Source organism: Uloborus diversus, unplaced genomic scaffold (assembly GCF_026930045.1).
Source record: "Uloborus diversus isolate 005 unplaced genomic scaffold, Udiv.v.3.1 scaffold_667, whole genome shotgun sequence".
Taxonomy (NCBI): Eukaryota; Metazoa; Arthropoda; class Arachnida; order Araneae; family Uloboridae; genus Uloborus; species Uloborus diversus.
The window spans coordinates 48049-64098 of NW_026558865.1; the positions used below are offsets into that span (position 1 = coordinate 48049).

General features: G+C 34.2%; 1 protein-coding gene across 2 annotated transcripts in view; it reads right to left on the reverse strand.

Moving 5' to 3' along the window:
- LOC129233731 (MICAL-like protein 1) overlaps positions 1-15781 on the reverse strand; it is a 31912-nt gene extending 16131 nt beyond the window's left edge. For both annotated transcript variants that reach the window (XM_054867709.1, XM_054867708.1), the window contains exons 1-6: positions 15608-15781; positions 12711-12759; positions 12470-12611; positions 7480-7544; positions 6247-6736; positions 1349-3249 (exon numbers count right to left, since the gene is read on the reverse strand). In XM_054867709.1, the coding sequence (XP_054723684.1) occupies positions 1349-3249; positions 6247-6736; positions 7480-7544; positions 12470-12611; positions 12711-12759; positions 15608-15765 (2805 nt within the window). In that variant the 5' untranslated portion in view covers positions 15766-15781. The remainder of the gene's footprint in view (positions 1-1348; positions 3250-6246; positions 6737-7479; positions 7545-12469; positions 12612-12710; positions 12760-15607) is intronic.
- Positions 15782-16050: the final 269 nt, after the last annotated feature.

Sequence of the window (16050 nt, forward strand, 5' to 3'; positions counted from 1 at the left end):
ACGCGCATAGCACCTAGACCGTTTGGCTGATTTTCATGAAAGTTGGCACAAAGTTAGTTTGTAGCATTAAGGTGTGCACCTCGAAGTGTTTTTTTGAAAATTCGATGTGGTTCCTTTTCTATTCCAATTTTAAGAACAAAACTATCATAAGATGGATGAGTAAATTAGTAAATTATCATAACGTGGAACCGTAACATGGATAAAAGCCAATTGGTGAGAAAATTCACCATACATTATTTGTAAATATACAGGCGAACCAAAAGACCTTTTAATTTTTCTATTACGGGCAAAGCCGTGCGGGTACCACTAGTGTAGAATAAAACATGTTGTTTTCCATTCTAAGTGAAATGAAATTATGTATGCTGAAAACCTTCCAATGACTATATGATTTGGATGTCATTTTGGGCAAAAAAAATGCTGGTGGAAAAAAAAAACTTTGGTTCACCGCTGTCAACATTGAGGATAAAACTGTTACAGACAATCTCATTAGTTAAAAATTTTATTTGTCGAAACTGAATATTAACCCTGTGGATAACCTAGCATTAATGACATATGGGGCAGTAATTTGTGGTGACCCCCCCCCAGGAAAATTTTCAAATTTGTAGTCTTAAAAACTTGCAATTTCACTTTAGGTGTCACCCCCTCCCCAGATGGGTGACACCCAAAGTGAACTGCCCCCCCCCCCACCTCTGCAGCGACACCACTGTATTAACCATTTATCAATCTCTCTTCTATATCTTTTTTACATTTTTCCTAGCTTTAAAAATATGTAACCTAGTCATAGTAATAATTAGGTTGCATTTTTAATCGAATTTTACTCATAACTTTTTAATCCTTAACATAAATAAGTAATATATAATCAAAAAGAGAAACAAAAATTAAAATTGTGGTACACAATATGTGTTGGGAGTACACTTTGTGGTACTTCAATCACATTGCTGTTTGCCCCCCCCCCCCTCCTTTTTTTGGTAATACAATGCTTATAATTGTTCATGATCCAAAATAGGAACAGGCAGATTGAAAGGTTTCTAGTGTAGTTATATAATACAATTAAACATAACCAACATTTTAAAAATGAGCATGAAGTACTGTAAAAGCACTTATTTTCGCGAGACTTTAATTTTCTCGAGCCCGTCGTAATCTCTAAAATTTAAGCTTCACGAAATATTTTGAATTAGGCTATCAACTTTCAGTCCTGTTTATACAAAATTCACGAAATCATTTGCTCTCGAAATCACGGATAACTTAATTTTCACGAAAATTACGGCTCACAAAAATAAGTGCTTTTACAGTAATCAGAGCGAAAACTAGTAAATGATACAGAAACAATAATGTAATATGATCTTACATCTTTTCTAGCTGGTATAGGTACTGGTGGTGCAGGTCTTTTTTTCTTTTTATTTTGTTTTGAAGGGTCTTTTTCAGAAGCAGAATCAAGAGTTGATGACTTCAACTTCAAATTATCAAGTTCTTTCGCTTTTTTAGCGCCAGCAGTAAGATCTGTTTGGGAGCTTTGTTTACTATTGGGAGTGCTAGGGGGAGGGGGAGGAGCAGGTTTGCTCTTCCTGATTTTAGGAGAGGGTGTCTGTAGATTTTTCTTGCTAATAGAAGGAGATGACTTTAAAGAATTAAGAGATGTATCAGCTTCCGAATCCACAGACTCGTTAGGGAAAATATCGCTTAATTTTGGAGGTCTGGGAGCTTGTCTTTTCCTTGCAGTGCCACTCAGAGAACCAGTTGGAGAAGATATGTTCGAAAATGAATTACTATGAAAAGGTGAAATATCTGCTGATGCTGGCAATCTACCTGAAAAATCAGCAGACTTTGCAGATGTAAGTTCTTCTTCATCCTCATCGGAAGCAAAAGGATTTTTTGAATCATCGTAATCAACATCAGCAGTTTTTGATGTGCTTGTTTCATTGTCCTCATCTTCATCACCAAACGGATTAAGGTCATCAGGATATTCTTCTTCATTATCCTGTTCATTACCATCATCATCACTACCAAATGGATTTAAATCGTCAGGATAGTCTTCTTTATTGTCCTCGGATTGTTTAATGGTAGTGCCAGTTTTAACATCAATTTTAGGCCTTTGAGCTATTTTTATGGCTTTACTTCCAGAAATTTCTTTTCCCAAGCTACTTTTCATTTCTTTTGTTTTAAAATCATGTAGTGATGTTTTAGAATTTGATTCTAAAGCTGAATTTGTAGTTTTGGATTTCTTTTCAAGACTGAGTCTAGCTTTTGGAACAGGAGTGAAACTGGCTTTTAGATCATGAGAACAATTTGAGTCATTCTTTTTAATATCATCACGAGATATATCACTATCAATATTAGTTTCAGGCAAACCATCCATAGAAACAGCATTAGCTTTTAATTCTACAGAAGACTGAGTCCTAAGAAAGTGCTTTGGCCTAGTAGAATCCCCAGAAACATCCTCTGCGTTGATGTGGTCATGTTTGGATCCTAAGGATCTCCTCCGAGGAACTATTCCACTATTTTCAGACTGTGCTTGGTCAGATAGATTAGTTTCTGAATTACTAACAATTGACTTAGAAGGGTGGTCTTTAGATGTCAAGCTTTGATAGCTGCCAGGCCTTGGTAAACTGGAGTAAGTAGATCGAATTTGTGGTATTTGAACATTTTTGAAATCCATCGCAGAATTAAGAGGAGGTGCAGAGAAGCTAGGAGAATCTTTTTTATTGGACAATTGACTAGTTAGTTTCAAAGGCTGAATATTTGTCTGAAATATATCTCTTGGAGATTTTAAAGGGCTCTTATATTCAGTTGTAGATGATAAAGGCCTTGTCAATATTCTACTTCTATCTAAATTTGTAGATTTCATTTCAACGGGGGGTGTTATGGCATTTCTTACTAAGCTCGAATCTACAACAGATTTGGTTTCTTGCGCTTTTCCTTCATTGGTTAAAATCGTTGAAGGCAATCGACTTTCAGTTGCTTGCTGTGCTAGTCTATCGGATGAATTTTCTGTATCAGGGGTTTTGCTAATTACATTTTTAACACCTGGTATATCACAATTTGGTGTAGTTTTAAAATTGGTGTCAGATGGAAGTACTGAAAGTCTTTGCATGGGTGTAGGAGACACATTTGGAACAGATGAATTGTCTTCATTAGAGCCTGCTAATGCTGATAATTTTCGAGTACTTGTCTCAGACGTAAAGGATGGTTGAAACAAAGATGAGGTCTTTGGAACTTGATTGGATTCAAATGCAGAAATTTTGGCTTTAACTAAATGAAAATAAAAAAGTAGATATTAATATTAAACTGTAGAACATAATTAATACAAATGAAAAAATAACTACATTTACACTGTTAGAAAAAAATGTAAGACTATTTTTTGGGTTTATGTAAATAACAGCAGATTTAAATAAATTACATGAATGGGAAACATCTGACCCGCTGGGAGTCAGGCTGTGGTGGGGGAAGCTGGATCAAATAAGCAGAAGAAGAGTATTCACCAATTATTGTTGATATCATTTACTATGGAAGTATCTGAATACAATTGGGACTAATGAACTATTGTTACAATGTTTACTATATTCCTGTTTAAGCTGATTTTAAAAACACAATTACTTTCCATAGAATCAGGTAGTAGAAACATTGGAAAAAAAGAAAGAAAAAAAGGGTAAAAGTTACAGAAGAGTTAAGAAGCTTCAAGAGAAGTGTACTACATTTTTTCCAAGGAAAAAATTTCATAGGGCAGCACTTGGAGCAGATCTTTTTGGGCATAATCTAACCTTGAGTATGGTGGCATCCTCCACAAAGCCAAAGCTCAGCCAGTGGCGGATACAAGAGGAGGGTCATGGGGGTCATGAAAATGCTAAATGCTTTATTGGCGGATTTGGTGCTTTTTATTGCTCCCTAAGCAGTTTCCAAAATGTTTCGTTTCCAAAAAAGTAGGTTCATTCATGGGGAGGGGTTCATTCTTCTATGTGACCCCCCTAAAATGGTAGTCTGTATCCGCACCTGAGCTCAGCACGAGTCGGTTTGAAAAGCATTGCTAAAAAAGGACAAATTCCTTTTGAAAAAAGGTTTGTCTGGTCAAACCATTATAAGCAGACGGACAATGTCAAACAACATATTAAAGATACAGTAAACTTCCGATTATCCGAGAGCGGTTTATCCGCGGTGCAGTTTATTTGCGGTCATTTACTTTCGGAAAAAAAAATTAACGATGATATTTCACTTAATGTAGATAAATGCACACATTTTAACTCAACGAGAGCAAAATTTATGATTAGACCTTCTTATTGCTTTTTCTTTCTTCGCCCTTCTAATGACATTAAATCTTTTAAGGTCACCAAAGCCTGACTAGTTGATACCTGATTTTAAAAACGACAATACTTAATGCTTTACATCTTCACTACTTACTGATTACTGCCACTTTACTTTCTGACTATTAGATCTACATTACGTACTGATTTTTATATCGTCTTACTTAGTGTGAAAAAGAGTGACCGAATAAGTCTTGAAAAAGTTTCTTTCCACTTTTCTTTTGCATGTTTGGGGCGACCTAGATCTTAAATGTCTAATCTGTTTGCAATAATAAGCAATCTTTATCTAGTTTTCAATACGCTGTATCGATTTAACTATAGTTTAAATATATGCAAATGTTAGCAATTTTTTATGCTCTATTTGCATACACTAGTATTGTTTTTTCTTAATTTGCAAATTATCAGCGAATTTGCTTACTCGCGGTTACTGTGCCATCCCATTACACGGACAATCAGGACTTTACTATAATTTGAAAAGTCAAGCATAGAGGACTCGAGCATTGGACGAAAATATGGACATGGCAGTTACTGCCCAAGTGAAAATTGTCAGCAGCGGTGATGTACATTTAAAAAGGATAGAAAAGTTAGCTGCATGAGATTCAATTAATAGAACACTACTAACTCACAAGATTTGATCAGTAGACCACTTTTCATTGGAACTTAAAAAAATTCGGTACCTAACGATGGATGGTGAACAAGTAGAGATTGAGAAGTTTAACATTAGTTGATTAATTCTACAAAGACAAAGGTGCTTTCCTATTATTTATAGTTCCACAATACAAATAAAAGGTAAAATTGGCAGATGAAAGTCAAGAGTTAAAACTTTTAAGGAAATCTCCTTCAAAATTATAATCAAAACAAAATACATGTCTGTTTGTCAAACAGGGCCAAAGCTATTATCAAATTACATTGTAACAATGGGGTTGTTTCTTTCAGTCAAAAGTAGTACTTCTAGTCACTGAAATTGATAGAATAAGCAAAAAAAAAAAAAAACATGAACCCAGAAAACTCTTTCATTTTCCCAACAGCTTTTTTTAAATTAATTTTTTAAAATGTCCGATTCTGCATTTTGTGGCATTCAAACTGCATGGAGCACATGATATGCTACAAACTTGACTTAGTACTTTCCATTGAAAACAGAAATTAATTTGAAATGCATGATTAATATGATTTAAAATTTCTAGAGAACTTTTTTCCATGGTGATATAGATTTTACACCAATAGGTAACAGATTTTATTTCACTACTTTAGAGTTATTAAATTTAAAAACATTGCCAACAACAATTGCTTTTAAAAATGAAATTACTGAATTTAAGGGGCTCCAATAATAAAGAATTGTCATTGACAACGATAAAATGCATGCTATGGTGCGAATTTTGTTGTTGGTGATGGGTGAATGAAATTACTAGTTCATTGACAGACCTGGTTATTATGCAGTCAACTGGAGATAATTTTATGCCTCATAACTCAAATATTCAAATACAAATGTGACAACCAGCAACAGGCTCTGGGCCCAGCTAGGCTGGTCCTAGTCAATTAATTAGTCCCCAATGAAGATCAATGGTCCTCTTAAAGCTATCCACCCCCTTGCTCATTACCGGCTCTTCCGGTAAACTGTTCCAAGTGCCCATGACCCTGCTAAAGTAGTAGTTTTTCCTAATTTCCAAGTTAGCCTGAGATTTAAATAGCTTAAAACAATGACCCCTTGTCCTGCTTTCCCCGCAAAAATTTAATCCATTTCCATCTATCATTCATTACATTCCTTCATCTCAAAGTTTTCATTGGATTTCATTCTCTCGAGAGGACAGAGACACCCAAACTACCAATAATTTGAAGATTTTAGCTGGTCCTTTGAGACTTAGAGTTATCGAGTGTTGACTACATAATGATGAAAAAATAATCTGCAAAATTTGAACCTTTTATTATTTAAAAAATGGCAAGATATTGTTACCTGAAATTCCTTGATCTATTGCATTACTTTTAACATTTTGTGTTTCTATAGCAAGTTCTGCTTTGCCATTTGTCTTGGCATGTGATGAAAGACTATTTTGTAAAAAACTATTTCTGGCTCGGGACACTGACTCCAGAAGTGGTGATGGATTCAATACATTATTGTCTCGCTCTAGTTTTGGACTTAAGCTTGACGGTTCGCTCTTTGGACTTTTCACTTTCGCTTCAGGAGTGGCCGGTTCTGATTCAGAGGAATACTCCTGCTCCATTGATTCATCTGGGCAAACAGAACATTCATAAAGTCCAGGAGTATCACTTTCCACATATGCTCCAGGGTTTAGAAGAGAATTGCATTTGCTACACTTGAAACATTGCGTGTGGTACAGTTTTCCATCAACAATAAGCCTCTCAAGAATGTAGACTCGATGTGCACAAACACGACACACTTCATGTCGTTTTGCTGTTAATAGAGATGACTGCACAACCGGCAGCTAAAAGAAATACAGAAATATTTGAGAATCATGATACATTCCTGAAAAACAATGCACTTTATACAAACTGGTCGGTAATTAACTGAGGCAACGTGAAGCAAAGGCAGGGCTGGATTTGGAAGTGTGGAGGCCCTGGGGCAACGAAAGAGTGGAGGCCCCTAATCAGGGTTCAAAAAGATCATCATATTTTCGAAAATATCCGATACTTTGATATACAGTTGGCTCTCTGTTTAACGATGCTCTATTTAACGACGGCTTTTCACGGTCCCAGATGGCCCACTATAGTGTATGTATCATACTCTATAAAATATCCGATACTTTGATATGTATCTGAATATTTTGATATGTATGTATATATCTGATATTTTCAAGCCGTGAAAGTTAGGATATTTTGTAAAAAATTTATTGTGGGGGCCCCTTTGTTGTGGAGGCCCGGGGGCAGTAGCTCCACCTGCCCTCCCTTAAATCCAGCCCTGAGCAAAGAGTAGTAAGTAGATATTTTAAACTTTTGAGTTCAACACCTATAAAGTTCAGATCTGAGGGAGACTTTACTAAATTTTTTTTTCATGCTCCAAAGCAGTACTGACGAGGAACACTAGTACTGTTTTTTTCCTTGTCATAATTCAAACTAACATCAAAATTTGATACATATTTCAATGATCCACAGGATGATAAAATTCATATTTAGTAACAAAAATCTATTTCAAATGATTAAAAATCAAAGAACATTTTGGAGCCAATACCTTCACAGGTGGTCCTGCTGTTTCATTGTGATTGATTCTCTTCAAGTTAGACTTCAAGTTGCTTACTGTAAAAGAAAAACATGAATAATAAGTACTACGCTTCATAAATCTAAATATTTTTCTACTATACAAAAATACTAATGGATTATTAAGACAAGTTTAAATCTTTGAAAAAATGGTTGAATTTCGAGTTTAGAAAACATGCATTTAGAAATATTTTGGTTGCCACAAAAATTTGAACTCCCAAACTTGTTCTCATACAAGTGCTAAAGCATGAACCTAAATGCTATTTTTCATAAAGTTAAATATGATGAAAATGTGTACTGAAGTGACAAATAGTTTAACTAGCCTTTCAAAAATAGCCTTTCTGAATTTTTAAAATACATACAGAATGCGCAATAAATAAACGGGATGGAATTTACTAAAAACGCTTGAATCAGATGCAAATGAATCGAAGTTTCTGTTTTAGTGCTAACATTTTGCACGACAAAAATGAGAAAATCATCAAATACATACCAGCATAAGTTCATCCTAGAGTAACAAAAATTCATCATTACTATTATTGCTGCACAAGAACCATATTTAATTTTCATGTTCTATCACTTCAAATCAGTGTTGTTATAAATATTTGTACTGACTAAGGGGGACTTTTAAGAACCATTAACCAAGGGCTGCATTGCACGACCCTATTTCTGTACACTGAACTATGAGTATGTCAAGCCTGGATCCAGATTCTGACAGAACTAATCAAACCAAATGTAAAATTACAGAATTATAAAAGAAAAAGGAAACCTCTATTATTCATATGATTTTGTAAGAAAATGAAGAACTAAGGAGCATAAATTTAGAATAGTCTTTTAACTAACAATTAGTGATAAGGTTTTACGCAGCACATTTTAACACTTTCCTACACAAAAACCAATGTATATAGGGCAACGGTTCTCAACCTTTTTAGTTGTGCGGTCCACCAATTTTGTACATAACACCATTGAGGTTTGTTTCCATTATTAACATATTAATTGCACAGTCACTTTTTTTTTGGGGGGGGGGGGCATTTGCTCATAAACTATCCTTAAGTAAACAATATATTGTATTAGGACTGAAAGTGCGTTCAAGAGATGTTCTAGAGAAGCAAAGTTCTAAAGATGTTAAATCCCCTTCTCCCTTCAGGCTGTACCACTGATATAGATAACTGTACAAGAACAATTTTCAAAATACCAATATAAAAGTGACAACCAGCAACAGGCTCTACACCCAGCTAAGCTGGTCCTAGTCAATAATTTTTAAGAAAGAAAATAATTTTATTGTATTCATTTCGCTTACATAGCTGTAAGAAAACTCAAAAACAAGTCATCAAAGTTAAAGCTCCATGGGATTTTTGACGCCGTTTTTCCTCTACGAGGGAGTTGATATCTGGATTGAAAATGGATAGTTTTCATCTCAAATAACTTGCAACACTCAATGCATTACTATATTATTTTGTTAAAAATCTGCAATGAAAAGTCTTCAAATAGGTAGATTGTTGAAAAGCCCCTCAAGTGTCTCAATTCACTGGTTAGTCTTGCCAGTTCAACTAAGGAGGAGCATTTTAACTTGAAGCTTGAATCTAATACTATTTTCTTTAAAGGAGTTTCTAATTCATTAGATTTCATCTCTTCAATTATAGGGGAAAGTTCCTAAGAAATATGAAAAATCTTTATCTTAAAGTTTCTTATTAGCTATAAGCCATGGAGAGCTTTCGAGTGACAGTACATCTAATAAGCGAATTTTTGAAGAAAAAAATGGAAATGAAGACCCCAAGATTTATCTTGGTTCAGATTCTTGACCAGCGTCCATGGCCCAGTAACACACTGCTCGCGCCCCATGGGTTGGGAACCGCTGATATAGGGAAAAATGTGACACATGAGAAATATTTTGTTAATTTCTTTATGTCACAAAAATTATTATCAATTTTCCAGAGCAAAAATGTTACCATGGTTGAACAGCCTTTTTAGGAATTTTTTGAGATACTTTGAAAAAATTACATTATTTATTATTAAAAAAAAATGTTTTCAATTGTACACATGTGCTTCTATATGGGGGTCCACACGAACAAGACTGGGGTACATATGAAAAACACAACTAAAAATGCAGTACAAGCATCACATTTCAATGAAAAACTCTTTAATGTGAAAACATGTATGTATACACCTATGACATTGAATGATTTCTAAACCTTCACTGTACAAGTTTAAATTGTACAGTAATCCTGTCATTAAGAAAATATTTTTTTCCCTAAGATATAACTCTGCCCACTGCAAACTTTTAAGTGTCATATCATGTTCTGATCACTGGATAGATAAGAAAAAACTTATAAGACTTACAAATAATATTTTATTATTTAAATATTATTCCTATTATATATTTCTTTCAAGTTTCAATAAGAGCATGATAATGTATTTTAAAATGATTCTAGAATTAAAGTTTTAATTCAATGAAAATATTTTGTCTTCTTATTTCCATTAAGTATTATACAACAATAAATTTTTGATCAACTACTATATATGTATTTAGTAATGAAACTATATATTTTGTATCAAAAATAAATAAATATTCAACAACAATAATAATAATAATTAACAATAAATTCACAAACCGATAGTAGAAATATAATATTTATAAATATTTACACTGCTTTCTAACACTTGTAATAACATTTATTTGAGGTGAGGATATGGGAACTGTTTACATGTGCTCCTAAACGTTGCGTTCACAAGTGCCCTATCATCTATCTTAGAACTATCTTGCAAAAAAGTAAAGAATTCTCAGTTAAAATTTAAACATACTTATAAGTTTACTTGAATATTCATATAATGGTTGGCAATAATTAAGTTTAGCTTATTAATTAGCTTAAAATATGTTTTCACATAAAGAAGACAGATAAAATTATATACAACAACTGATAAAGCAAAAAAGTTGTCAGCACAGAAACATTAACTGGCTCATTGCTCTAAAAGTTTTGCCAAGAGGTAGGATTGGTATTGCGATTACTCGAAATTTTTTCAAGATATTTTGCTTCAACTTACCATTAGTAAAACATACCATGTTCACATGTACCACTCATGCATGTTGGTATGCTATGCTTGAAAAATTTCCGTCTACACTGTACAAGGGTGCCCATATAGGGGGGCAAGAGGTGGCTTGATCCCTCCCTTAGAAATTAGAACTCCCTTGCTTTTAGTACCTTTTTCTTTGCAAAAATGTAAAAACATTTCTTCTCCAGCCATATTTCTTCTCCAGCCCATAATGAATAAGTTATTAAAAATGTCAAATTTTAATGACTCTAATCTGTCCTGAAATCGGTTTCCATGGGGGAAAATATCCTGCTAAACCATGATTAAAATAGCCGAGATCTCCCTTACAATTTTGCATATGGGCGCCCATGACACTGTACGTTGTTTACTACAATTTTGGTCCCTTAGATGGCATAAAACCATAGTGTAAAGAACTTTTAACAGAGACGCTCTTTTCTATGACAAAAAGGAGATGAAATTGAACCTGGAATAATGGGATACATCCATGGGCGCCCATATGCAAAATTGTAAGGGGGGGCTCAGATATTTTAACCATGGTTTAGTAGGATATTTTCCCCATGGAAGCTGATTTCAGGACAGAATAGAGTCATTAAAATTTGACATTTTTTATAACTTATTCATTAATGGCTGGAAAAGAAATGTTTTTACATTTTTGCAAAGAAAAAGAAGTACTAAAAACAAGGAAGTTCTCATTTCTGAGGGGGGCTTAAGCCCCCCTTGCCCCCTTATATGGGCGCCCTTGGATACATCGGTTTGAAGATGAGCAGGGTTATGATAACATATCCACTTTGTGTGAATGGTTTTCACCTATCTTGTGAAGGGACCGAATAAAGTAGCTGACAGATTGGTTTACATTTTAATTCATGTTTTAATGCAAATTCCGAAACATGCTTCATAAACTTGCAACAATATCTAAGCAGCTTCAACTAACTACCAATTGTGATTCAGTAATGCAATACTTTAAATCAAAATGTATCTCAACATCTTTGCGAGAAGCTAAGGATCTTGGGATACATCTGTGCAACTTCTGGCTTTAATTTCTTAGTATAGTGGCGTCTTTCTATTTAAATTTCTTTATTCTATGTATTAAACTGAGTTTCTAAATACTTTTTCACCAATATTAAACTCTAAGGTTACATAATAGCACAATAAATGCAACCACAAATGAGGCAGTGAGAAGCAAGGGATGTAAGTGGCAAAGTGAAAAATTTGGAGATAACCAGTACACATGGTAGGTGAACCTCTTCTCTGTCTTGTGGTAAGAGACGGTACAGTCAGACCTGTTTATCTCGAATTTTACGGGAAAGAAGAAAAATTTGAGATATGGAGGTTTTAAGATACGGAGATTTTAAAAAAGTTCTAAAAATAAGTAATTGGAGCAATGACTCAAAAGTAAAACTTTGGAAGCAATTTTACTAATCAACAATGTCCCCTTCCTCTCAGTTTCCGAATGGATATAATTGCTGGAAAACTTGCTTCTTGTACATAAAGTTTTAATTCTGTAGGATTATGTGACTGCTAATATTAAGAAAAATACTTTTTGTCTCCAAATTCCAGTTAATAAAGATCGTTGGGGATCGAACTCAAGAAAGGCACTTTAGTCGAAATTCGAGATATACAGGTTTTCAGAAAATTTCATTTGAGACAAACATGGGGGAAAACATTGAACAAATACTTTATGTGCAGGGAAAATGAGAAACTTTGATGTAGAGAGGTTTTCGAGATAGGCAGGTTCGAGATAAACAGGTTCGACTGTACTAGTAGCCCTGGTAGTTGCTGCTATACAGCATGATTTAGAATAAAAAAATTCAATGAAAGTCTACCTAGGTTGTTCTTTTTAAATGTGTTTTACTCAAAACTTTAAAATGTCCGCTTACATCCCTTTGCTTCTCACTGCCTGAAATAACAACGCTCACCTTTGTTTTGATTTTCGAAACAATTATACAGCTGAGATAAATAAGTAATAATGCTTAATCTATCAGGATGAGCATAAGCCACCATGTCTTCAGCATCCAGCAAGGCAGGGACACCTAAGCTCTTTTCAGCAACTTTGAATGCCTAAACAGTAATTTTTGAAGAAAATTTTAGAACTATCAACGCAAAAAAGAATAAACTTCTAAATTTTTACTACAATGAAGAGTAGAAAAGAAATCTTACCGTTGAATTATTCTCCAGAATATTTTCTTTTGAAAGGGAATCAAAATCGCTGAGGAAGAAAGAAAATAATTACGAAATTAAAATTTAAAAAAAAAAAAGTTGAATCTGAAAGAAAATAGTGATCACAATCAAATCAGGACAGCTCCGAAATACAGCAAACTCCCAACATTCGTTCTTGTAAGAAAATGAGAAATGTCAGAAGTGGCAATTCATTAATTCTAAATCCGAGTAGACCAAATAATTTGCGTAACAACATTTTAACCTTGAAACAACATTTTATATATTTGTAACAGAATTGTAACAACATTTGAGTAACATTTGAGTTTGAACAGTAATAAAGTTTTACTCATTTTTCATGAATTATGCTCATGTTTTACACTAATATTTTGCTAATTTGGCAGGCAGGCTCGTGTTCAGATTTTCAGAAAGGGAGGGGTTTTAATCTTACCTGTAGGGGGTCATTGGCTTTTATTTACATTTAAGTCTTGTTTGAATTTAAAGAGAAATGAAAATAACTATAACAGAAAGATTGAATGCTTTACATTCATTAACTGACATCATCGGAATACTGCAGCTGCAGAGAACATCAGAGTAAAATGGCAGTGCTGCCAGAAGTTAATGATCAAAAGTAAATTGAAACGCTTTAAAAAATCGCCTTTGCCCCCTTTAAGCTGTGCTTCGCTATTGAATTAGCATTTTCGAAATGAAATTAAGAGCATTTGTTAGCTAACTCTAAACTACTTCCTTCCGTACCAGGAAGTACAAGCTACAAGGTTGGTTGTTATTGTCTTTCTTGTTGGCAAGATATATGCCCCATGGGGTGCCTGATGGTGCCAGGAGAAAAAAAAGGGGGGCGTTTTACTTTGGCAATTAAAAAGGCCTAACTGAGCTAATTCTTAGCTCATTTGGCAACTTTTTGCGTAAGATCCGAGTAAGTTGGAAATTAGAAAGGTTCGATCAATGATATATGAAGCTCAAGCTTTTAATTTTTTTCACAACTGCATTTTTTTACATCCAATGTATATTTTATTTTTTAGTCGCTTTTAGGCTGAAATAGTAGCAGTTTTTACAAAATAGTTGTTCTGTCTAAAATAGCCGTCACACTTGGAAACTCATCAAAATAGTCGCAATATACGCTTTTTTAGTTGCCAGTGGCAGTCCTGTCATTTGTGATAATCAGGCTGTGCAAATAAACAAAATTTACAATGATGAAGGACAAAAAGCTGTTTTCATGTAGACATACTTTCCACCACACTTTGGCCGGCACATATCGACAGATTCATCTCCAGGTTTGCTAACATTTTACTCTCTTGTTATTCTAAGTTTAATGCAGTTTAGTCAGGGTTAAAATTTTAAATTGTAATACTACACTACTGGTCATTAAAATTGCTACACCAAGAAGGAGTTGTCAGAATTAAACAAAATTTTGCACACGTGATGGCAACATTGACACTAGAAAACGTTTACAAAATGAAAGCAAAATGATCATTTATTACTGGAAAAATCCCACATAAATGGAGGGTTAAGTATCCCATTTCGCCATCTCTAGCGTGAATGTAAGAGTCGATATAGTCGAGCTTTGAGGCACAGCAGTTTCGTATGATGTCCTACATCCTCTTGTACAACAGTTTTTGTTAATGCGCCACTATTTTGATCAAACTTACAGGCTGTTCAATTTACCGTTTCAAGTGATCCCAGACATGCTTGATTAATAACAAATCAGTGCATTGCGCACACCAGAGAAAGTGATAATGTGGAAGAGAAAGTATCTTGACACACTTGCTATGTGTGACCCTGCATTGTCAGGTTACAAAATGGCTCCTGAGAGCCCTGCCCTGAGTGCCAACACATGCGTATGAGTTTGATTGAATGAGTGGCACGTTTACAGCAACTGTGGTACGAGGTGACGTAGGCTATCGTAAGAGTGCCTATGTCTCGATGCTCGATTGTATCACTTCGTACATCATACATTCATGATAGAGGTGGCTTAGCAGGGAACTTAAACATCCATTCATTTGAGATTTTTCCAACATTAAATGACCAATTTGCTTTCATTTTGTAGTCACTTTCTAATGTCAATTTTGCTATCACCTGTGCAAAATTTAGCTTCATTCCGGCAAATTCTTCTTGGTGTAGTAGCAATTTTAATGGCCAGTAGTGTATTTGCAACTTTATTTTGCGCCAATTCGAAATTGTTAATCTATTTTGTGTCCTTTGTGAAATGTAAAAGAATTTCTAGTTTAAATCATAAAATTATCTACATTAAAATTAACTATTAATTTAAAATACATAAAAAACAAAATAAATCATTCTAAAAGCAAAATAATGTAGTAAATGCCTGATTTGTTTTATGCTTGTCTAAAATTCAGTAGTTAAAAGTCAATAGTTAGTTTCTTTCTTTTTCCTAATATATGCAAGGCAGTCAGAAGAGGAAGGTGTCAATGAATTTTGAAAACAATATGTAAGTTTGAATTTTTGCTTGTATTTTGTTGCTTTTTCCCTAGAAATCGCATTGATTTCATTCTCTCCCCCCCCTCCCCGGAGAACTTTGAAATGACGGGCCTGAACATATGATTTGATGACTGATAATCACGGTAATATGTTATGTGATAAATCAATAACTTTGAAGAACCCCCAACGTTGTTGCATCACAACTTACTTTATTCAACTTTGATTGCAACAATTAATTAAATTAATGTTTTTAAACAATATTTAATACAAGATTAAGATTAATTAAAACATCAGATATCTCGAAAATAACTGGAAGGAAATTCACTAATAGCAAAAATAACATGTACTATTATGCACATAAAATTTACATATACTTTTAATTTTCAGGGCTGTGTACCAACAATAAATAAAAACTGACAGGTGGCAATGCATGCAGTAATTCTTACATGAGATCTGGCCGATAATGGTGAATGATGGCACAGAAGGCCAGTCCATCTCTGAACGAAGAAGACAGATTACATATGTTAACATCCCTGTAGCCTGTAGTTATCTTCTTTGCCCAATTCTCCAGGGATTTAATTAAACCCCTAGATTTGCTATCCATGGTGGAGGGAGCTCTAAATTGCCTGAAAAACACAAAATCTGTTTAAATATTTACAATGCAAATATACATGTAAATTTTATTTCATGAAAATATCACAGATCACACGAGGACATTCTCAAGTGACATTTTGTTCCACATCAGCCGCGGCAACTCGGGGGGGGGGGGGGGCAACCCCCTCAAACACTTATCATGGTTCATTTATTTATTTTATTTTCCAGTTTAAGAACAAAACTAGAAATTATATAAAAAAGAAAGCAGAAATGTCAAAATTTTCATATCATTCCT